The 22442-nt window shown below is 49.4% G+C and overlaps 1 protein-coding gene across 1 annotated transcript in view; it reads right to left on the bottom strand.

The window, feature by feature from the left end:
• Positions 1-1305: 1305 nt before the first annotated feature.
• Positions 1306-22442, bottom strand: part of CUX2 (cut like homeobox 2) — a 57578-nt gene continuing 36441 nt past the window's right edge. Inside the window, exons 6-20 of the mRNA XM_063143684.1 lie at positions 21090-21156; positions 18535-18583; positions 18303-18407; positions 17613-17804; positions 16992-17050; positions 16288-16336; positions 15530-15629; positions 14658-15341; positions 13572-13673; positions 10070-10860; positions 8304-8463; positions 5825-6097; positions 4468-4656; positions 2949-3222; positions 1306-2401 (exon numbers count right to left, since the gene is read on the bottom strand). Of these exons, the coding sequence (XP_062999754.1) occupies positions 1612-2401; positions 2949-3222; positions 4468-4656; positions 5825-6097; positions 8304-8463; positions 10070-10860; positions 13572-13673; positions 14658-15341; positions 15530-15629; positions 16288-16336; positions 16992-17050; positions 17613-17804; positions 18303-18407; positions 18535-18583; positions 21090-21156 (3884 nt within the window). The 3' untranslated portion in view covers positions 1306-1611. The remainder of the gene's footprint in view (positions 2402-2948; positions 3223-4467; positions 4657-5824; positions 6098-8303; positions 8464-10069; positions 10861-13571; positions 13674-14657; positions 15342-15529; positions 15630-16287; positions 16337-16991; positions 17051-17612; positions 17805-18302; positions 18408-18534; positions 18584-21089; positions 21157-22442) is intronic.

Raw genomic sequence — 22442 nt, 5'->3', positions numbered from 1 at the left:
GTTTTTAAAATGGAAGTGGTCATTTCCTGGAAGCCAAATTCCCATGCCGAATAGGAGATCCTTGACTGGAGTGGCAACCCAGTGGGGCCTGTGGGAAACCCAGAGCCCTGGGCACAGCTAAGTCAAGGAAGTCCTCGTCCCCAATTTAATGTGGACTTAACACATGGATGGCGCCCACGGATCTGCTAGGCAAGTGCCTCTGTGCCGCCATTGAAATGATGGAGAGCAGCTCATACGTGCAAAAGCTCCATGGATGTACAACCGCACACATGCGAGGCTCCAGAGTGGGTTGATAATTTAGCGGGGGAAAGTGAACGGGGCATGAAACCAGCATTTTAATTCCTATTTTAGTGCTCAACCTGGCAAACACTCAAAATGGTTGATCCCTTCCCAAAATGAAATGCTGAGCTAAGGAAAAGGTGGTGATTTTCATGCACAAAAAAAATCTGTGAACCTTTTATGGGTTTTCCTGGTTATCGTTAAAGTCTGTCCCTGTCCAAAACCAAATGCAAAACAGACTTCAAGCTGCCAAACACACCTTTTTGAAACAAAAGATGCTGCGGTTTTGTCTGGTTTTTTTAAAAGTGGGCAGAAAGGACATTGCTTCTGACAGCTTTCGACTGCTTCTCTGTCGACGTTTCTGCTGCGTTCCTTCGTTTTGGTTTCTGGTGGGTCACAGCTAGAGGAAGCATAAGGACTAAGGAGTCAGTTCTGAAACCATGCTACATCTTGTTCAGGAAGGCTATTGCAAACATATTTCTACAACATATACAACAGCACGCAACACTCTTGTTTCCTGCGTTACCAAAAAGAAAAGGGGGGGAAAAAGGGGGGCGGGAAGGAAAAGGCTCCAAAATGTACCACCAGAACTAAACAATGGATTCGGGTTGGCATCGCGGATTCCAAATTTAGAGTCTTCGTGGACTGTAAGACAAGTCTCTGGAAAAGTTGTCGTAATGCGATGTCTCACAGACAGACATCGGGGAGAAGAACGCCACCCCTCTGGCAATCAAGCGAACTAACATTTTGGTCAGTCTCATAGTGCTTCTCGACGGCTTTGATCAATGAGTCTGGGTTATACCTTTGAATTGGAATTTTTTTTTTTAATCTCATCCAGTGGCAAACTACAAGACTTTCAGTGGACATTTAATGACACAACTGATACAGTTTATAGCTATCTTTTAATATCAAAGCAGCTTTTGAGCTGTTAATAAATTCCAAAGTTTCCTTTTATTAAAATATCTAAAAGAGGTCTATAAATATTATTTTAATATTTTTTTCTCCTTCTAAAAGTGTTCACAGGGTTTTTATGTTTGTTTTTCACATTTAAAAGCAAAAAAAAAAAAAAAAGAGTGAGTTTTATCTTCCCGTCAGGAGCTACGAAAAAGGAGCTACAGCGTAGCTGTTAATCACTCTTGTTCAACAAATGGAGTTGATTCTTTTGTCTCTCCCTTAGTACTTGATGAAATTATTAAAATATATATATAATATGTATATATATATATATAGCTCTATTTCTTTTTTATATATATATATACACACTCTGCTATGACTCCCTGCTTCGTCGGTGTATTCCACAGAGCTTAGCTCCTGGGTGGCTTATTTCCCCCCTCAAAATTCCCACTCCAGGGTCTCTTCTCGGTTGGCCGCTCTCTCCAGCCTATGGATAATGCTGTTGAGGTTTGCCATCTTCTCGTGCCGTCGCTGAATGTTTGTACTCAGTCTGGCGTTTGGGGCCGTGGCGCCAGTTTCTGTGGCAGGGCTTGAACTCTGCGCTTTGGCAGCAGCGTTGCTCAGCGGCAGCGGGGACATGGGGGCGGAGGAGGATGGGACGGGAGAAACGGACATCATGAGGCCCGGGGAGGAGGCCGCGGATGGGGAGTTCAGAGAGACCTCTAAGCTGCACCGAGAGGACTCGGAAGTGGACTTAAAGCTAATGGGGTCAGGGTGGGGCCTCTCGCCACTGTCCGACTCCATGGGGTTCGGCAAAGAGGAATAATCGGGAGCCCCGGATATGTGCGTTTTGCTATGTGGGGCAGCGCCCCAGGTGAGGCTGGGAGCCTGGCTTGGGCTTGCTGTACACGCTGCCTCCACCTGCTCTTCTTTGAGGCTGGGCCCAGAGACAGGCTCCGTCTCCCCATCCAGGCTACAAGAATCCCGGGGATGCGAGCGCTCCTCCTTCTCACCGGCCTCCAGCTGCTCCTCCTTGACCCTGACCAGCGACTCGCTTTCTCCTTGGCACTCGGCATCTCTGAAGGCGGGTTTCCTGTCCTCTCCTTCCGAGTCGGGACTCTGGGGCTGCTGCGGGCCCTTGAGCAGATTGCCTGCTGGGGTTGTGCTCTGCTCCGGATCAGTGTCATCCTGTCCCCCTTCCACCAGCATCTCCCGGCGCATCCGGGATCTGCCAAACGAAAAAGCCAGTGAGACAGTGCAGCGAACACGGGCAGATTCCAAGATGTGAGCAATAAAGAATGAGAGCTAGTGCAGTCCAGAGGACAGAAAATTGGAGTTAGTCTGAGAAGATCTTGGGTTCAAGTCCCACCTCTGCCACTGACTCATCACGTGGGCACAGGACCATTCTCTCTCTCTCTCTCTCTCTCTCAACCAGAATGCATTACCTACAAAATAAGAATAATAGAGGCTTCCCTCACTGGGTTGTTATGACTGCAAAGTCCTTTGAAAATGTGCAATTGATACCTCAAGCAGCCCAGTGCTTAGCAGTCTCTGTGACTACGTCCAGACTGCATTTGAGTTGAATAGACAGCACTAAAGGGTACTGCCGTGCCTCCTTTCTTTAATTGTCATGACTTGGAGCAACACTCCGTGCCAACTCTGGTGTAGTGAACCATCTACTGGGAAGAAAAGCCACCCTGGTGGAAACCTTACAATGGCAGGGACGCTGGGTGGGTGGGGCTGGGATGTGGCCGTTAATCTGCCCCATTCTGTACCTGTAGTTGTGGAACCAGTTGATCACTGTGTTGGTCTTGAGGTTCAGCTGGAAAGAGAGCAATTCAATTGTCTGTTGGGATGGGTATGGCTCCAGCTGATACGCCTTTTTCAGGGCCTCCTTCTCTTCAGGAGCCAGGACCACCCTCGGCTTCTTGATCTGCAGGAGGCTGAGATCTTGCGACTGGAGGCTGGGGCTCGGACATTCAGAGCGGGTGTTGGGGGACTCGCTGTCGGAGCCAGTGCTGATCAGCCCATAGCGACGCTTCAAATAGGCTAGAGGCAGAAAGGAAGAAAGAAGGAAAGAAAGAACTCTGAAGAGGTGTTCTGGCATTCCGAATTCACCAGGCACCTTCTGTTCCAAAACAGAGAAGATGGCCCAGTGCCAGCTCTAGGTTTCTGAAGGGCCTTGGATAAGGCTCTCCTCCTCCTCCTCCTCCTGGCCACCAGCACTGTCTCAGCCAGAGCGAGGGGCAGGTGGCCAAGCAGGTTGCAAGGGTGAAGAGGAGGAGGAGCAGCCCATAGCGACGTTTCAAATAGGCTAGAGGCAGAAAGGAAGAAGGAAGGAAAGAAAGAACTCTGAAGAGGTGTTCTGGCATTCCGAATTCACCAGGCACCTTCTGTTCCAAAACAGAGAAGATGGCCCAGTGCCAGCTCTAGGTTTCTGAAGGGCCTTGGATAAGGCCCCCCCCTCCTCCTCCTCCTCCTGGCCACCAGCACTGTCTCAGCCAGAGCGAGGGGCAGGTGGCCAAGCAGGCTGCAAGGGTGAAGAGGAGGAGGAAGAGGGCCCACTCCAGGGGGCGCTTGTCGGTGGGCCCCTACTGGGGGTGGGCCCTCCACCAGTGCTCAACCATGCCACCCTTGCGCAAGACACACTGGATAAGTAGGAGATGTGCAAGGGCGCATATGTGCATTCTAGGGCTGCAACGGATACGTGTGGTTTTCTGATTCAGGAGCAAAAAGCACATGGCCATGACTAAGTGTCCCAAATAAAGCAACTGTTTCTAAAAGTTATCCCTGACCCATGAAGAAAAGGGGTAGCAGCTCACTGAAGCCTCTTTCACAGAATGGAAAAAAAATGCACAACAGCCTGGTGTGCTGTGGAGCAATCCAGGCCAATGTCCAATGGGAAGTGATTCAGGGCTTTGAAGGGGAGGAAGGTTCACACACATGCCTGGAAATGAACTTACTGGCAAACTCACCAGCTGCAAACTAAGCACATAACCCTTTACAAAAATCACATACAGAAATGCCATGTAATTCTTTGGCAAGGAAGACGTAAGAGGAAAGGGTGGTTGCCGGGTTTTTTTACACATCCTTAGCACTCTTGGGTGTTTCCCATTCAGCTCAAAGGGGGCTCCTGATACCGATGCTGGCATTTATTCATGCCATGAAACGTCCCCCACGTATCGTCCACACGCGGGGAGGTTACAGCAACGCAACGCAGCTCCTGGGCACCGCTTCCGGCCCATTTGGCCTTACGGCGCTGACCTGGGGGTGCAAGCAGCTCCTGGGTCTCACCTTTCTTCTCCAGTTTTTTCATGTCCCGGAGCTTGTCAACGTTGTGCGGATCGTTCAGCCAGAGCTGCATGCGGACAAACGGCTCCCTTCCTTTAAGGCTCAGTTTGTGCCACGGCTTAGGCCTCGAAAGGAGGTCGGAGACAGAGCCCTGAGTCAGGCCCAAGATGCTCTCCCCAAAAAGCCGCTGACCTAGCAGGGAAGACAAATAGAAAGGTGAGATCGCAGCTGACGACTTTTCAAGCAAAGCCATAACGTAAGTCGGCAATGCTTTAGAACAGCCAGCAAGGATATGACGAAAGTTGTAGTCCAATACATCTGGAGGGCGCCAGGTTGGGAAAGGATGCCCTAAAGGGGCCTTTTTTATACCGCTGTAATCTCAGAAGCAATGGCAGACCCTGCAGGACGAATATACATTTCTTCACCAGTTCCAGCCTAGCAACAGGGAAAATCCCACCTCCCTTAAAGGTCTGATGCTGACGCCTAAGAATATTCTGTCTCCTTTTTCTAATTTCATTCTTCTTACTTTTTCGGAATTTGCTGAGAAAGCTCCTTCTTTCATATAGTAAAAGCACCAGAGAAAGTCCCCCCGATTCTCCAGGTGCTCAGGGAGAAACAGATGAGTCATAGGTTGTTTGTTGAACCGGGGGTTAGTGTGTTGCCTGAACGCAGCCGGGGGGCTTGTTAACCATGTTTTAACCGACTTGTTTTCTTGAACAAGCCACCTTGAGAACCCATGGTTTGTTGTTGGATTGTTCAGGGTGGTTAACAAGCCACACTGCACGGCTGCATTCAGACAACACAATAACCCACCATACAGAAAACATGCTACATTCAGATAACACACTAACCCACGGTTCAACAAACCACTCACAGTTCAAAATAGCCCACACTCAACCAATGAGTGTGGGTTAGCGTGTTGTGTGAACAGCCCGAAAAGCTGACATTCTTAAGCTTTTTTTTCAACTACTAAAACATTATCTGCTTCTGAGGAATCATGGGGGTTATGCTCAGTTCCTGCTGTAGTCACAACAGGAGCCCTGGGGTAATATGCTACAGAAATATTATTAGTGAGATCAGCAGAGGTGGTGCAGTCCCCAAAAGAGGCTCTCCTGCGGCCCCCTAATATGCACACTGACCAGATGGTACCTCTTCCTCACAATACTTTGTTTATTTACCTCCACAGCACTAAATCTGCTGAGGAGAAGCTGCCACCGGGAGGCATCGAGACTGCAAAACACATACTGGTTCAAAACAAAGTCAACGCTCATGAATTCATGACCTCGAGAGGGTAGTTTGTTTGCCCTAGATCCCTTCTTGGCCTCCGTCCATGCAACCGCAGCCACAACAGCATCCGTACCAAGGTTGTTATCCGTCAAGACTTCCTTGACCTTCTTGGTGATGGCGTACGTGTCCAGCTCTGGGGACATGGCCACGATCTCCTGAATGCCGACGGGCGCCTGGTTGTTGTTGGGACAGAGCTTCCCACTGAGCGAGGAGCCGGACCTGCTCTCTGGCTGCTGGTTTTCTTTACTGCTTTCCAGCGTGAGGCTCAGGGGCTCCAGGGGACTTTTCTCTTGCTCTGAGGGACTAGGTGGTGGGGAAGGGGAAGACCGAGCCTCCCCAGGACTGGCTGCAAACAAAATAAAATAAAAAAAGGGAGGGGAGGAAAGAGAATTGGGGAAAATGCATTCTTATCCACACACAAAACGTAAAACAGTTAATGGCTTGAGAACTACTGTAGTGAAAATGCACAATAAACATTCCTTTACTTACGGTGCTAGTAAGAGAAAAATCAACCTCGTTTGTATTGGACTGGAAACCTCTGATAGAGTATTTGCAAGAGTTGGGAAAAAATGATTTACATGTTTCTGGATTACACATATAATCTGTGGTCTTAATATACAATAATGTGCTGGCTAAAGCGAAGTAAGAATGATATAAAGTTACGGTATTTAGGGAACTAACTAGTAAGATTAGATAGCCCATATGTCTGCCATGAAGAATGCCTTAAATGGAATATGGCCTTATTTGTTTTGGATCTGTGCTTTTACAAGTTGTATTGTATTGTTTGTTAAGTTTGTGAAGTTTTGTTTCGTTTCTTTCTGTAGAAAATAATAAAAATTGTAGAAGTAAAAAAGAAACGAGGTGTAAAGAAATGAAGTAAAACAGATGTGACCCAGCACACTGGGTCGCTATGCTGCACCCAGCTATGGTGGAATGGCACAAAACGAAGGTGGGCCAGGGAAGAAGCATCATCTCACAGGGGGATGGGGTGTGTGTGTGTGTGTGGGCAATTCTTCTTGGTCAGTGGTGCACATGCAAAATGAACATTCACACACAAGTTATTTTTGAATCCTAGACACAGAGCCCCCCAAACACTATTAAAAATAAGTTTCGCTGGGTGCTTTCTGCCTCTGTGTTGTCATCTTTTAAAAAACGTTCTTTTCAAAGAGCCATTTGAAGGAGATGTGCAACAGCCTCGTCTTGTTGAACATACTAATTAAGGAGGTTGGGGAAAAAAGAGGCGGATGTGTCAAAACAGCGAGCGTGGGAATGATGTACGGCGCTTTCCTTTTTAAAAGGCAGCTCTGTGTGTGTGTGTGTGTGTGTGTGTGTGTGTGTGTGTACACTGTACACACACGTTTGTGTCTCCTCCGTTCAGCTTCCCTTCTCACCATGTTCCTTTCAGGATTAGGCATCTGCACAATGGTAAAATGGATATTGTTCCGTTACTTGGATTTTAAGCAGCCTTTTGAATTTGATGGGGAGTTTTAAAATTGCTTCTATTGTGAGTCATTTGGGCCACAGTGTTCTGTGAAAGCAGTACCCATATATCTGATAACTTAACAGTGCAATGCGATACATAACAACATAAGAACATAAGAAGAAGAGCGCTGATGTTGGATCAGATCAAGGGTCCATTTCGTCCAGCACTGTGTTCACCCAGGGGCCGACCGGCCATCAGCCAGGGACGAACAAAGCAGGACATGGTGCAACAGAACCCTCCCACCCATGTTCCCCAGCAACTGGTGCACATGGGCTTACTGCCTCGAATACTGGAGATAGCACACAACCATCAGGGCTAGTAGCCATGGCTAGCCTTTGCCTCCAGGAATTTATCCACCCCCCTTTTAAAGCCATCCAGATTGGTGGCCAACACTGCATCTTGTGGTCGTGAGTTCCATAATTTAACTATGCGCTGTGTAAAGAAGTCCTTCCTTTTATCTGTTCTGATCAGCTTCATGGGATGACCCCGGGTTCCAGTATTTTGAGGGAGTACATGTCTACTCAGAAGTAAGCCCCAGTGAGTTCAATGAGACTTACTCCCTGGGAAGTGTGAAATAGGATGCAGCCGATATAAAGAAAAAGAAGGGATAGATCCCACTGGAAACAGTGGCTATGCAGATTTACTGACTGAATCCAGACAGGAGGGGAGAGAGCCTGTGGGATAATTTGCTCCTAACACCACTTTATGATTTTGATTTTGACTCTGTTAATTCAAAAGGAGTTTGAGGAAACTAGGAATACAACAGTGTCTGAAGCAAAAGCGCAAAAAAGCACTCAACCCACCCACAGTCTGGAGTAGTACGTTGTAGCCCTCCGCTTCATTCTTTGTAAACCACCCAGAGCGCTTCGGCTATGGGGCGGTATATAAATGTAATAAATAAATAAATAAAATAATTCCAGGCAGTAACCAGAAGCCATTTTGTTATCAAATTGCTGTTACTTTTCCTGAGGCCTTGAGACGTATTTCAGTCAAGGGGGGGAAGGCCTGCCCTGAGAACCAGAGTGGAAGTCTGGCCGAAAGAAGATGGCTGCCTGTGGAGGGAACCTACCATGAGGCGGGTTGGCCTGCTGGGTTATCCCTTGGCCTAGCTGATCCGTGAGCCAGAGTTGCATCCGGATGAAAGGTTCCCGCCCTTTTTGTGTCAGCTTGCTCCATGGCTTGGGCCTGGACAACATGTCACTCACGCTCCCTTGCGATAGTCCGAGCACCTGAAACAGACAGTCAAGCCCTGCCATTAAAAGCAGCAACAGCAAACACTCTCGAGGCAAAACAGAGAGAATCAGTCCTCTGAGGGATGTTCTTGGGGAATATAATTATGGCCCAAAGAAAGCCACATAGTCAGAAACTTTCCATGAGGGAAAGATGGTTCAGCTGAAGCTCTGAGGCAATTCTTGAAGAAGGGTGCCTTGTCAGCCAAAACTCTGAGGGACTTTCGGGATACTGTAAATAATTATGCCAAAGAGCAAAAAGCGTTGCTGAGAAAGCCTGAGAAGGCTCAGCTAAAATTCTGAGGGAATTCTTGGGGACAATATAATTATGAACCTGAAAAGGCTGCAAAATGGAAACATTCTCATGAGGGGGAGAATCTGAGCTAAAACTCTGAGGGACCCTTTGGGATAATGTAATTAAGCCCTGAGAAGGCTCAGCTAAAATTCTGAGGGATTCATGTAAAAAAAAATTTTTTTAATTCACAAAAATCAAAAACCTTTCATGAGGGGAAGAAGGCTCAACTAAAATTTGGAGGAACCTTTGGACTAGTATATTTGTGTTTTTAGACTGTTGGTTGTTTTATTATGGTTTTAATTTTTGTGAACCGCCCAGAGAGCTTTGGCTATTGGGCACTATAAAAATGTAATAAAAAATAAATAAATAAATAGTGTAATTAGGACCCAGAAAATGCCAGTTAGTCAACAATCTTTTGTGAATGAGAGTCAGTTGCAACTGTGAGGGAATTCATGGAGGGTTGAGGAGGACAGCAGACATCTGAATTGGAAGGGCAACAGAGGTGAAAGATAATGATGCTGCAGTTCTGAGAGGACCTGGCAAAACAGAAGGCAGATGGGGAAACTGAGTCAGGAGGAAGCAAATGTGCCATTTTTTTGTTCTTTTGCCGCAGCTGGGCTCTTGTGCAGCACAGGTAGAAATTAAGAAGGTGAAAGTTTTCCCCATCACTAGGGCCTAATCTACACCAAGCAGGATATTGCACTATGAAAGAGGTATATAAAAGGCAGGCGCCACACCAAGAAGGACATAGTGGTATATGGCGTGTGTCAATGGGCCCCAACAGTTGTCACTTCAATACCACTATAAAGCAATAGTGCGGCTCCTGCCTTTTATATGCCGCTTTCATATTGCTTTCATAGTGCAATATCCTGCTTGGTGTAGATTAGGCCTCTATCTCCATTGACACTATGAAAATTTTGGTTGCGCTGCTGGGTACAGGAGCAGGCCTTTTTCTCCTACAAGTGGCAACCATATGATAATCATGCCATGGGTAGAGAAAACTTTATTTCCTGTTCATTCATAGCATGTTCTCTCACGCGCATGCACTTATGAACCAGGGTGGGCAGAAGGTAGAACTCCGGATTTTTTGGGCTTCAACTCCCAGCATTCCTGACCACCGGCTACGCGTGCAGGGGCTTTTGGGAGTTGAAGTCCAAACATCTGGAGATCTCCTTCTGCCCAACCCTGTCACAGACACATTCGTTTGCACTCCTCTTCGCACATGCTCACGCACGGCCTCCCTCTCAGTCTCGCTAATCTTCCTTCCTCTCTCAGCCCAGCCGCCACAGTGAATATTTGTTGCTGAGCTACCTTTTCCCCAAAGATGCGCTGGCAGATCCCATTTTTGGCCAGCTTCTCCTTGACCTGCCGCGTCAGCTCCAACGTGTCCACTTCCCGGTACATGTACATCTCGTACTGCTCTGGGGTCAGGGGTGGGACGGTGGGCTTGAGTGTCCTTGGCACGTACGAGGGGTAGTAAGAGAGGCGCCCAGAGCCCTGGGGCTCTGACCCCGCCGCTTCCGATTTGACCTCCAGCACCCTGTGGGGCTCGTCCTCGGAGGTCGGGAGGTCTTCCTCGTTCGGGATGGCGTCGCCAGGCTCGCCCCGCTGCCACACCCGCCCGTTGGCCATGCTGGAGTAGCTGGATGATGAAGAGAGGGAGGGCGACACCGAGGTGTACGGGCGGCTCAACAAGCTCCTCTCGGAAGCCCAGTGCTGGTCGAAGTAGGAGCCGGCGTCCCCGATTTCGGACTTGACCTTGCGGATGATGTTCTGCACGAAGGCAGCCGGGGACAGCACCGTCAAGGGCGTCTGTGCCATGCTGCCGCTGGTGTTTGGGCCCAGCATCCCCTCCTCCTGCTTGATGTAAGCCTGGACAATGTTCTGGCTGACGGCCGCCAGGGTGGAGCGTTCTGCAGGCGGGGTGGTGACCGGCCTGCTGGCACTGCTGCTGCTGCCCGATTCGATCTCCAGCAAGGCTTGCTGTTGAGCTTGCATCTCCCGCCGGGCCTGCTCCAAGATGCTCTTGATGGCGTCTTCCGAGTTGCTGGAGCCGCTGCCGTTAGTGACCGCCTGGGCCGCAGTGGAGCTCTTGGTGTCCCCTAAGGAGTGGCCAAAGACATGGAGAAGAACATCAGAAGTGCCCTGATGCTAGATCAGACCGAGGGTCCATCTAGTCTAGCACTCTGTTCACACAGGGGCCAACCAGCCGTCGACCAGGGACCGACAAAGCAGGACAGGGTGCAACAGCACCCTCCCATCCATGTTCCCCAGCAACTGGGGCACACAGGCTGACTGCCTCTAATACTGGAGGGCGGAAACATCGGAGCTCAACTGGGTCATCTCCAGAGCAGTTTATTTGGGCACATTTATCTTTCACTCCACCTAAGGTCTAGCCCCAGGCTATGGCGTTGCCTGATGCCTCACAGCAGAGGGAGGCGAACTGGTGCCTGCCAGGTATTTCAGACTACAACTCCCTCAAGCCCCAGCCAGGATGGTCAAGAGTCAGGATCGTGGGAGTTGTAGTCCAAAACATCTGGAGGGCACCAGGTTGTCTTGTCTTGTCTCAGAGGAAAGCTGGCTGTGATGTCCCATGGGCAAGGTACAGATATTTCTGAATTTGAAATGTTTCCAAATTTTAAATGCAGGCTTAAAAAAAGAAAAGAAAGGATAGTGAAACCCAGATTTTAATGCTACATTTCTTTTGGATTTTGTATATAACATATATGGAATATGTAGAATATTAGAATTGTCATTTTTAATAGATTAAATTGCTTAATTTAACCAATTAAAAAGATTCCAGTCAACTAAAAAGTGCCCCCAATTAAATATGTTTTTTTAAAATATATGCTTGTAAAAAAAAAAACTGCAGGTGGCAACTGCATCATCTTAAAAGAGGGATTCCAAACCCATAGGATGCAATGCCTCTTCTACAATGACGTATGGCATATATGCAAACTCAATCAATAGATTAATTGCTTAATTGACTAAACCTCATGGGACTGATTGATCTAAATTCCTTTAATCAGGTTGCATCCATAAAAATAATAAATAAGCCATTTCTGCTAGACTGCACCAACTCTGTTACAAAGCTGGGACCATTCAATGAAAAGGTTTTGTGTGTGAGTGTGTGTGTGTGTGTGTGTGTGTGAGTGTGAGTGAGTGTGTGTGTGGAATAGAACAGCCCTAAGAATATAGAAATTGGCTATCTTTGCCTCCACGGGGACTTCAAGATCTTTTTTGAAAAACAAAACAAGAACACACTAGTGTTGGATACAACCTTATCAGCCTTGGGCGGAAAGCCAAACATAAGATGTGACATCAATGCTGTACCCATTGGTGGATTTCCAGGTCTAATTCAAACTCCTGTTATTGACCTTGAAAGCCCTAAACAGGTTGGGGACCAAGTTATTGGAAGGACTTTCACATGTACTCTGAGATCAGTTCACTTATGTGCCAGTTAGGCATGAAGGAGGGGATGCTGAAATCTGTTCCAACGGAAGTATGACCGATCGCTATAGATCTTTCAGTGGGCTTTCAAGAGCCATTTATTCAGAACCGCCTTTTCTTAAAAGGATGCTTACCATGTTGCTGGCTTGTCTTGCTGCTGAAACACTTGTAAACTATTTTTATTGATTGCATTCTTGTTTTGCTGCGCTGTATGTTATCTCTATTGATACTTGCATTTGTTTATTGCCATTTTATTGTTAATTCAACCACTGCTTTATGGTGTTTTATAGTTAAAATTGAGTGGCTGTGTTTTTATGTTTTGGAAGCTGCCTTGTGAGGGTTTGACCCTAAAAGGCAGGTGAAAAATATTTTAAATAACTAAATAAATGCTAAAAGGCAAGGGGATATTGGCTTATTCAAAGTGAAGTTCATGTTCAGGTCCAACACACTATCAACTGGACAATACTGTCCTTCCATAGAAAGAGTATTTTCTTTGTGCCTAAAGTTTGTCGAATCATTACATGGAAGACCCCACTAGAGAGCAGCATATGACAGACTAATTTAGACTGAAGAAGCAAAGCTGAGCTACTCATCTCACACCCCTGAGTTGAAAAGACTGGAGGTGGGAGTTAGCTTGTACTTATTTATTTATTTATTTATTACATTTATATCCTGCCTTTTTTTCCTCTAAGGAATCCAGGGCAGCATACATAATCCTCTTCTCCATTTTATCCTCACAACAACAATTCTGTGAGGGAGGCTGGGCTGAGGGTCTATGACTGGGCCAAAGTCACCCAGTGAGCTTCCATGGCTGAGTGGGGACTAGAACCCGGATCTCCTGACTCTCAGTCTGACACACTAACCACTATGCCACACTGGCTCTCAATATTTCGAGAATTGAAGATGGTTTGAAAGAGGTATCACTATTCTTGGTACATATGTCCATCCTATACTGGCAAATAGGCTCTGCAGGTTTCTGTACGGTTGGAAAAACCTGCAAAATCTATTTGGTCTGTGGCGAGGAAGAGATGGAAGAAATGTGTATACACACACCAGGGGAAGTGAAGCTTCTCTCAGTTACCTTTCAGCTTTCTTAAAACCCATGGTCCACCTCCAGCTCTAAAATATTTTTACCAGCTGTCCAAAGCTGCAGTGGGAGGTATTCTATAACTGTGGCACTACAGAACAGGCCCCGCCCTGGACAGCTGTGCTATACTGAGAGGTTGATTCATCATTCACTTACCCAGAGTTCCACTGAACATTCTGGACACAAAAGGCCCTCTTCAATTCTTGGATGAACTCCAAAATGGCAAAATATAAGAGGCGACCTCAGGCAACTCCGACGGCCCTTCTGGCCTCTTACCTCCTTTCTGTGACTCAATCTCCTTCTTGGCTTGTTCTAGGATGTTCTTGATGGCGTCGTCAGAGCCGGTTTCTGGTGTCCTAATCCTCGGTGTGATGCTACCTGATCAAAGAAGCACCGCGGTGAGGCCTGTCACTCGCCAGCTCAACCGTGCGACGTCAAGGAAGCATTTACCCACGCCAGCTCTCGGCTATTTTTAGGAGCCCCAACGCTAAGGAAACGTCTCTTGCCATTAGCTGCTTGCCACAACGAAAAGGGACCAGGAATCTGGCTGCCAGGTTTCACTTTCATGAGGCGATAGATGGCAGATGACAAGAAACAGAAGTGCGAACAGCATGGCCCAGCCTCACTCAAGCCACAAAGGGGGAATACCCAAGAGCCCGGGTCAGAGGAAATGCACCTTGCGCCAGACCATCGATCCCTCTAGCTCAGGACTGGCAGCACGGACTGCCAGCAGTGGCTCTCCAGGGATTCAGGCTGGATTCTTTCCTTGCCTGACCTGGAGATGCACGAGATCAAACTCTGATCCACTGAAGCATCCTGGCCCTTGGAAGGGCTACTTATGACACCCCTTCCTCTCCCCTCTCCACACACTCTGAGCCTCAGTTTTTCCACCTGCAAAATGGCAGCTAGGCTTCCCTAGCTCACAAGGTGCTTGGAGTCCTGCCATCCCTTAGAATAAGGCACTCTGGAACCACACCATTCTTTTTTGCCACGTCAAGATCTCCTCTTTGTTTGTTAAGAGCCTTGGAGGAAAACAGTCCTCAGAGCTCCTGGAGCTGCACTGTGTGAAGAGTTACGATGAATAATTAAAGGACGTTTGTCAGAGCAAATGAATAAAACACATTTGGTGACGTGCCTGACTGAGTTTTGCTTTGACTCGCTGTTCCCTGGGCTGGCAGGGAGACCGGCTTGAGCCCAGCAACAGCCAGCGGGTGGCAATTTTTACTAGGTCACACCGCATCTTCCGCTTGGCCGTTTGAGACCTAGGTGCGCTTAAGGAAGCGGCCCCGACAGCTCCCTCCGGGCCTGAAGCGGCGCCCCGGAAACCTCCCCGCCCGCCGGCTCCCTGCCTGGTCCACTCACCTCTCTGGCGCACCTGGATGGTCCGCAGGGCCAGGACGTTCTGCTCGTCCGAGAGGAACTGCTTCATCTTGATGAAGGGCTCTTTGCCCTTGACGGTGAGCTTGCGCCACGGCTTCGGCCTGGCCAGAATCTCGCTGACGGAGCCCTGAGACAGGCCCAGGACATAGTGCCCGAAGACGCGCTGGCCAATGTTGTGCTTGAGGAGCTGCTCCTTCACCTGGAAAGCAATCTCCGCCGTATCCAACTGCTCCTCGTCGGCCGAGCCCGCGTTGCTGCCTTCCGACTGGTCGCTGGGCGGACTCCCCTCGCTGGCGGGGGCGCCTGGACCGGGGATGCCAGAGAACGCTGCTGCTGCTGCCGCCGCCGCCGCCGCCCCTTTGGCGGCATAGAAGGTGGAAGGGAAAGCCCCTGTGCCCCCGGTCTCGCTCTTGTACACAGGAGGCCCCATCTGTTTGGGGAGAAGGGAGTCTAACGGGATCCGCTCGGCACTGCTCAGGCTCGGGAAAGGGGACAGGGAGAAGGTCCGTGGTACTTCCTGAGCTGCAGTGGGGCCCAGCAGCGGCTGGATGAGGGGTGGGGAGGCGGAGTCTTCCCTGGGCGTACGTGAGAGCTGCTGAGGGGAAGGGTAGGACTGGTCAGTGCCCATGGAGTCCTTCGCCGACTCATCTTCCGAGGGATCCTCCTCTAGAGACCAAAGAGAAAGGGAGAGATACACACACCAACTATAGCGAAAGGTTCTCAAGGGCCTTCAGGTGCAATGGGGTGGAGCCTGGCGAGAAGGTGCTTCTCCAGAGGCCCAAGGGGTGCTGGGAAGGCAGTTCCTCAAGGACCTGCCTTCAAAGGAACTCGCCCCTCTCTTGGTCTCAACCTACCAGTATTGGGTATGAGGCCGGGTTTCTCCAAAAGGTACTTCTGAGACGGGAAGAAAGAGTCCTTTCCCAGAAGCAAAGCGTCGGTGGGTTTTGATATGCTCTGAAAAATATAAAAATCAATTCTGATGAGAGAGGAATGGAAGGGGAAAGAAGAGCAGGGGTGCTCAACTGGTCGAGCATTTTGCAAATGTTTGAGTAGTTCGTTCATCTTTTAAACTTGTGTCCTGGGCCCAAGCCAGTGACAGCAACTAAAACACACAACTGCAGTATATCATGAATTAATTACAATTAATACAAACAATATTATCTCAAATCAGACAACACCCATTTTTATTCAGACTGCCTCATACACTGACTGATGCGGTCTGTTTGGAAGCTAAGGAATGTCCGCCTGCAGGTTGTGGGTTGTCCCTACGGAAAGGAATGTTGTCTTTCAAAATGTGTTGAGCTTGAATGCATTTTGGCACTCATGAGAACAGTGCCTCCCAAGGTATTTTGGTCATTTCTATCAGCGCTATTGGTGCTGAAGGGGTTTTGATACCCCTGTAATGGCAGGGTGGTTGGTTATGTGCTCCTGACAACTGGTTCTGGGGAGCGGTCTGGCCTCCGCCGCATTCTGAATCAGCTGCCATTTCAGAACACTCTTCAAGGGCAGCCCCATGCAAAGCGCATTACAGTAATCAACTCGAGATGGAACTAAGGCTCATGTCCCCATAGCCGGATCTGAGGTTTCAGTTCTCCATGCTGTGGTCCCTTACCTGGGAAAGGCTGCAGTTAGCGGAAGCCAGCTTCATCGCTTTCAAGATGCTGCAAAAAAGTGGGGGAAAGATTGGTGAAGAGCCTGTCAGCAGATCTCAGGCTCAACTAGGCTTGTGGGTCTAAAGCAGGGTGAGTAACTTCTAAAGGCCCTGGGGGAGGGGGTTCTGCCTTGCCCCCCTGGATCCCACCTGGGGGGGCTGCAGCTTGCATGCCCCCCCCCCCACGGTCTGAAGGCCTGAGAGTGTGCGTGAGTGAGAGAGTAACCACATGCAGCAATCACAAGCTAGAAGAGGAGGAACTTTGGGAACCCACAACCAGCGCTGACAAAGCAAGGGCAGAGGAGTTTCCCCTCACTCAGCTGCCATCAAAACTATGTGATGTGACATCCTCACTTGAGGCCGTGTCTACTTGCGGACTCCACAGCTGTGCAGAGGTGCCCCTGAATCCACAGGCTAGGAGGGCGGCTGAATGCATCTGCCTGCCACTGACTACTCCTGGCGACGGGGGGGGGGGGGGGGCTGAGAAATGCACAGCAACCCGGCTGTGCCAGGGCTAAACATCTGGGGATGAAAAAGGCTCAGATGGCACCAAGGTGAGGGACGTGCTTTCGCAGGCTTTGACTCCTGTTGGTGCCAGGGCCTTTGAGATGGCAACGCACACAGAGGAGGCACATGTGCCACTCACCAGGTATGAGGGACCTTACCTCAATTCTGTCTTGATCTCCTCATAATCTGATTGAGCGCGTAGTTTTTCTTCCAACTTCTAGAAAAGCATACATATAAAAAACACACGCTCAAGCATTCAAAACCAGAGAGGAGCGTTTATGGCCTGAAACTAACCTTGCACAGAAACAATGAGCGGAATCCAGCGCATTATTAGCCCTGCTCAAAACCTGCTGAAATCGTGGCCCTTTCATCCAGGGGCCCAACCAAACTGGAGCCCACACAAGGCTAATGCAGGGATTGGATCTGTGGCCCTCCAGATGTTTTGGCCTACAAAGCCCAGCAGAGCCAGTATTGAGGCCAAAACATCTGGAGGGCTAGAAGGTGCCCATCCCTGGTGAAATAGCTTCTGCTCACACACATCCTCTGTTACGAACATTAATTTTAGAGTAATTCGGATTAAATTATTCAACAAAAAATCCACTTGACTAAAGTTGACCAAAAAAACCCCTTTGATCAATTAAGCATGAGGAAAACTTATCCAAATCTTTAAAAGAGAGAGAGAGAGGGAGATGAGGGAGACGAGGGAGAGGGATTAGGGTCTAATTTCCTGCCACCCAACGGAAGAAGTCTTTGGGGGGGCCCTTTGGCTCGGCACGTACTTCGATAGCCTCATTTTTGGCTGCCAACTGCCGCTCCAGGTCTGCAATCTGGTTGGCTGAAGACTCCTCCATCTCCTGCATGGAGTTCTGCAAGTGCTGGATTTCTTTGAGAAGCCGGAGGATTTCCCGATCCTTGGCGGCTAACGCTGCCTCTAGCCGCGGCCCCGGGCACAAAGAGTAATTCACTTTATCCTGCAAGAGAGGAGGTCCAAGGAGGAAATTAACGTTTCCATGGGGCTCACTAATTAAAAGAACAGGGACTCCCCCAAAGGACAGATGCCCCCCCGACACACACACACACACACAATACAAACAGATTTGGGGAGGGGATTTTGGGAAGTGGTGTAAAGGGCTGCATGGCCATGCTGGCTGGGAATGATGGGAGTTGCAGCCCAACACATCTGGAGAGCACCAAGTTGGGGAAGCCTGGGCTAGAGCACCCCTATGTCAGCCTCGCTGGCGCCTGGGCACCCCCTGAGCCTCAAGCAGCTCAAGAGACGAAGTTCCAGCCTCAAGCGCCTGAGGCTCCGAGTTCCAAGTCTCAAGACCCCTGACGCACAGAACCTCTCCATTATTTCTTCAAGGGATTTTAGGCAACGAAACTGGCCCGGTTCGCTTAGGCCTTGTTCCTGACTTTCTAAGGCCAGGGAACATCCCCCGCCCCACAACCTCCTGCCCCCCGGCCCTCACCCCACTGGGTCCTTGGGGAGAGCAGCAGGCCAGGCGAAGGGAGCTGTTGACGGAGGCAAGCTGTTCCCGCAGGCTCTCCACCTCCCTCTGGGCAGCCTCAGCTCTCTGCAAAGGAAAGGAGAGGCCGGGGGTCAGCGCACCTCCCCAAGAACAGTGTTCACCCGCAGCCCCTCTCCCCACGTGCTCGCTAGCCATCCCGCAGCCCCCCTCGCCCGCCTTCCCTCCCAGTTACCTGATTGGCTTTTTCAAGGTTCGTCATAATCATGGCCACTTCATCCGTCCTGGGGTAGCAAAGGAAAGGCAACCCATTACGACGTGAAGGGACACACACGGCGCTGGGGCACGAAGCTGCTTGGCCTTAAGAGGCATTGGTGGCACTGCAGGGGAAGGTCTTGCCCAGGGCATGTCCGACGGGCGGCCTGGATCTGGCCCCTGGGGCCGCACTAGGACCAGACCTACCCAGTGTTCACCCAGGCAGGGCAAAACGTTTGTCCCAGGGGCTCACTCGCAAAGAAAAGAAAAACGTCATGGGAAAAGGGTTCCCCTTGCGGTGAGCCGCTGGGGGTGGCCGGCTGGAGGAAGGAGGGTGATGGTGCCCCCCCCAGGCTCCAAGGTGGCTTGGCCCTACCTGCCCACCAGCCTGCCCGATAATCAGAATGGGAAAGAGTTTGGTGCAGATTGCAAGGAGCAAGGATAAGTGCCCTCGCTCTCCCGCTCCACGAAAAAGCCCTGGGTGAAAGCCACCCACCCCGTCTTGGAGTGCATTTCCAGAGTGGGCATTTCCTCCTTTATGTTCTGAGGTCATTGCTTAATTGCTTCCCACCTTCTATTTCAGCCGGGTGGGTGGAAATCCACCCCCACGACCCAGCTGGCCACCCTGCGATAGGATAGTGGCTCCGTTTATCACGGAAGGGAAAACGCTCAAAGCTTCCAATTTGTTATCTCCTGTACTCTCAAATGCATCTGGTCACTAGGTGAATTAATTATTACATAGTGGGGGGGGCACTCACTATGAAAGCCCCCCCAAAAGAATGGTGTATCTCCCCCCCACACAACACACCCACACCCACCCACGGGAAGCCAAGCAGTGGCAAGACTTTCCGTTCCTTCTCGCCCACTTAATTCCTCCTCATTCATTGTATAGCAGCTAAAATCTTGATCAAAGGTGATACTGTTTACCGCCCTGCACCAAGCAAATGGGCACATGTGGCATGATCAAAGAACATCTGGTTTGGTATGATATGATTACGTGTTCAGACTTGGTTACGTAATAGGAATGTGGAAGTCGGGGGATGCAATGAAGGCGGGGTGTCAGTAAAAGCAGCAGAACGCTCAAAACAGCTGGAAACACCCACACCCACCCACACCCACACCTGCTTTTGGCTGCCTGGCCCAATTGGTGCCTGCCAGAAAGAGCCGGTGAGGGGGGCGGAGAGAAGGGAGTGCCCCTGCCTTGTCATGGAAAACCCAAACGGCAGCCGACGAGGAAAATAAAGACAAGCAACTGTACACCTAATGAAGCCTGTGAAACCTAGCCAGCCCCCTTGAGGATCCCCTGGCAACAGGACGTTTATGGGAGAAAGTCCGGGCGAATAGGATCAAGGGGAAAGTGCGTCTCTCCCCCCCCCCCCACTTCCTTATGAAGAATTCTGAAGGGAGAAAACTGCTAGCATCCTCGCCAAAGGCTTGCTGCCCCAAAGTTGGCTTTCAGTTTCAAGATCTGCAGGTGAAGTCCTGTCTCCCTGAGCCCCAAAACGTTGCCTCCCAGGCCTGCAAGTGGAGTTGCGTGCTGACCAGAAACTAGCCTGCTCCTGTGCTTTTAGGAGCAGCCCCATCTGCAGAAATCGGCAGATGACCAGGAACATGCTCTGCCTTCCGGTAGCAACCAGGATCTATGCTAACAGAATACAAGCTAAGATTTCTTTTGCCAGCCAGTCTTTCTCCAAGGGTCCAAACCCCAGAGCAACTCCTTTAGGGACTTCTTGCTCCCAGGGTGAACTTTGGCAGAAGCCTTGCTTCATGTGCTGCCAACATTGCAAGTGCAGGTCAGGATGAGACATGACAGGGCCTTTTTGGTGACAGCACCTAGGTTGTGCAACCCTTTCTCTCAGGAGATTTATCTCCCCTACCCCTCACCCCTGTGCACTACAGGCTTTTCGGTGAGCTGTAATGTGTTTTATTTTGCTAGGCCTTTGGTCTTGACAGATACATTACGCCTTGGGGCTGCATTATATTTTATGCTGTTGTAGGCTGTTTTGCTCAACTTCAGTTTGCTGTTCTATCCATTTCATTTCTGTGTTCTGCTTTTGCATTTTACTCTGTTCTGTCTTAACAGAAAGTCACTTTGAATGCATTTAAAAAGCAGCCTAGAAATATGGAAATATAAAAACAAGTTTGAACTGCAACAAAATATTCCGGCATGGAGTTGCTTCAGTTCACGGTTACAGCCAGCCCTTCTTCCAAGATACTCCTACCCATTTCCCTGCCCACCCAGTTTCCTGTTCCCAACCCTCAATATTCGGCCAACATTCTGTGGCCACTGAGCATGCTCAGTCCTCATCAGGTTATGGGGGCGGGGGGCGTCACCAGCCCTTTATGATTTTTTGCTAAATCATTCTTGTCCTTCTGCAACCCTTCGATTCTCCCAAGCCTCCCTCTTGTGCGTGGGTGGTGCCGTTTTGGCTACATAAACAACGGCACTCAACGCCTGAACATGAAGATCAGAAGTAGAGGGAGTGATGAATAAAGAAATGATTTTTGCTGAACGTGAGAAGCGGACCAACTTACTTTGAAGCTGCCTCTTCGTCGTATTTACACCGCAAATCGAGCAGCTCCGTCTGCGTTGCCTTTAATGCTATCAGCCAGGGGGAGAACAACAACAGAGGGTAAGAAAAGTAGTTCCGTTGGAAACGAACGGATCGTGCTTGTGCTCAAAGGATGTACCATGAAGTCCTTTTCAAGAATATTACTCTCTGCGGTAATAAGTAGTTTTGCTTTCAGCTGCGTAGGAACCTGGGAACCAGTCAGTGTCAACAATATGGAGCTCAATGGACCCCTTGGTCTAACTCGATCGTAAGGCAATGATCGAGTCAGACCAAGGGGCCCACTGAGCTCAGTAGTGTTGACACTGACTGGCAGCAATGGGTCTCTGGAGGATTCCTTCCCAGGCGCACTTAGAGATGCCAGGGATCGAACGTGGGATTTTCCCATGCAAAGCAGGGTGTCCACCACTGAGCTGTGGATCATGGCATGGAGCGCACACTGTTCTGGGTTGCATGCATGGCTGGAAGGACAATGCTGCTCAGGAATTTGGAGAACGGAGTACAGTAGATTGTTTGATGATGATGATGATGATGTTGATGCAATGTTTAGTCAATTCGTCAGTGAGATTAACATTCTTAGATGCACGAAGGAGGCACTCCTGATTAATCAGGCAGCAGAGATTTAAATTTTCAAAATGATTTTTTAATAGAAGCGCTTATACAAAAGAAGAGGCAGCTGGCAAGGGTTGACTTGAGAGAGGCATTCCCTGCTCTGGGTGTGTGAGAGAGACTGGAGACACCTCTTCTAAGGTGACATGTGGTTTGTGTCAGGTGTGTACGGCATCCACAAAACGAGAAAGCCCTCTTTTCCTTAGCGATACTTTCCCAGACCCCCATGTACATTTTTATGCAGATTTAACTGGCTAATCAAACAATAGCCTAAAACTCATACAATTCATTGACTGAGATTTTTAAAAAAATGTTTATCAATATTAAGACCATCAGTGCCCATGTGGTAGAATCATAGAATAGCAGAGTTGAAAGGGGCCTACAAGGCCATCGAGTTCAACCCCCTGTTCTATGCAGGAATCCACCCTAAAGCATACTTGACAGATGGTTGCCCAGCTACCTCTTGAAGGCCTCTAGTGTGGGAGAGGCCACAACCTCCTTGGCTAACTGGTTCCTTTGTCGTACTGCTCTAACAGTCAGGAGGTTTTTCCTGATGTCCAGCCGGAATCTGGCTTCCTTTAACTCAAGCCTGTTATTCCGTGTCCTGCACTCTGGGAGGATCGAGAAGAGATCCTGGCCCTCCTCTGTGTGACAACCTTTCAAGTATTTGAAGAGGGCTATCATGTCTCCCCTCCATCTTCTCTTCTCC

This window comes from Elgaria multicarinata, chromosome 18 (assembly GCF_023053635.1).
Source record: "Elgaria multicarinata webbii isolate HBS135686 ecotype San Diego chromosome 18, rElgMul1.1.pri, whole genome shotgun sequence".
Taxonomy (NCBI): Eukaryota; Metazoa; Chordata; class Lepidosauria; order Squamata; family Anguidae; genus Elgaria; species Elgaria multicarinata.
Note: the sequence above shows the minus strand (reverse complement) of the source record. Positions and strands in the feature narration are given on the sequence as shown.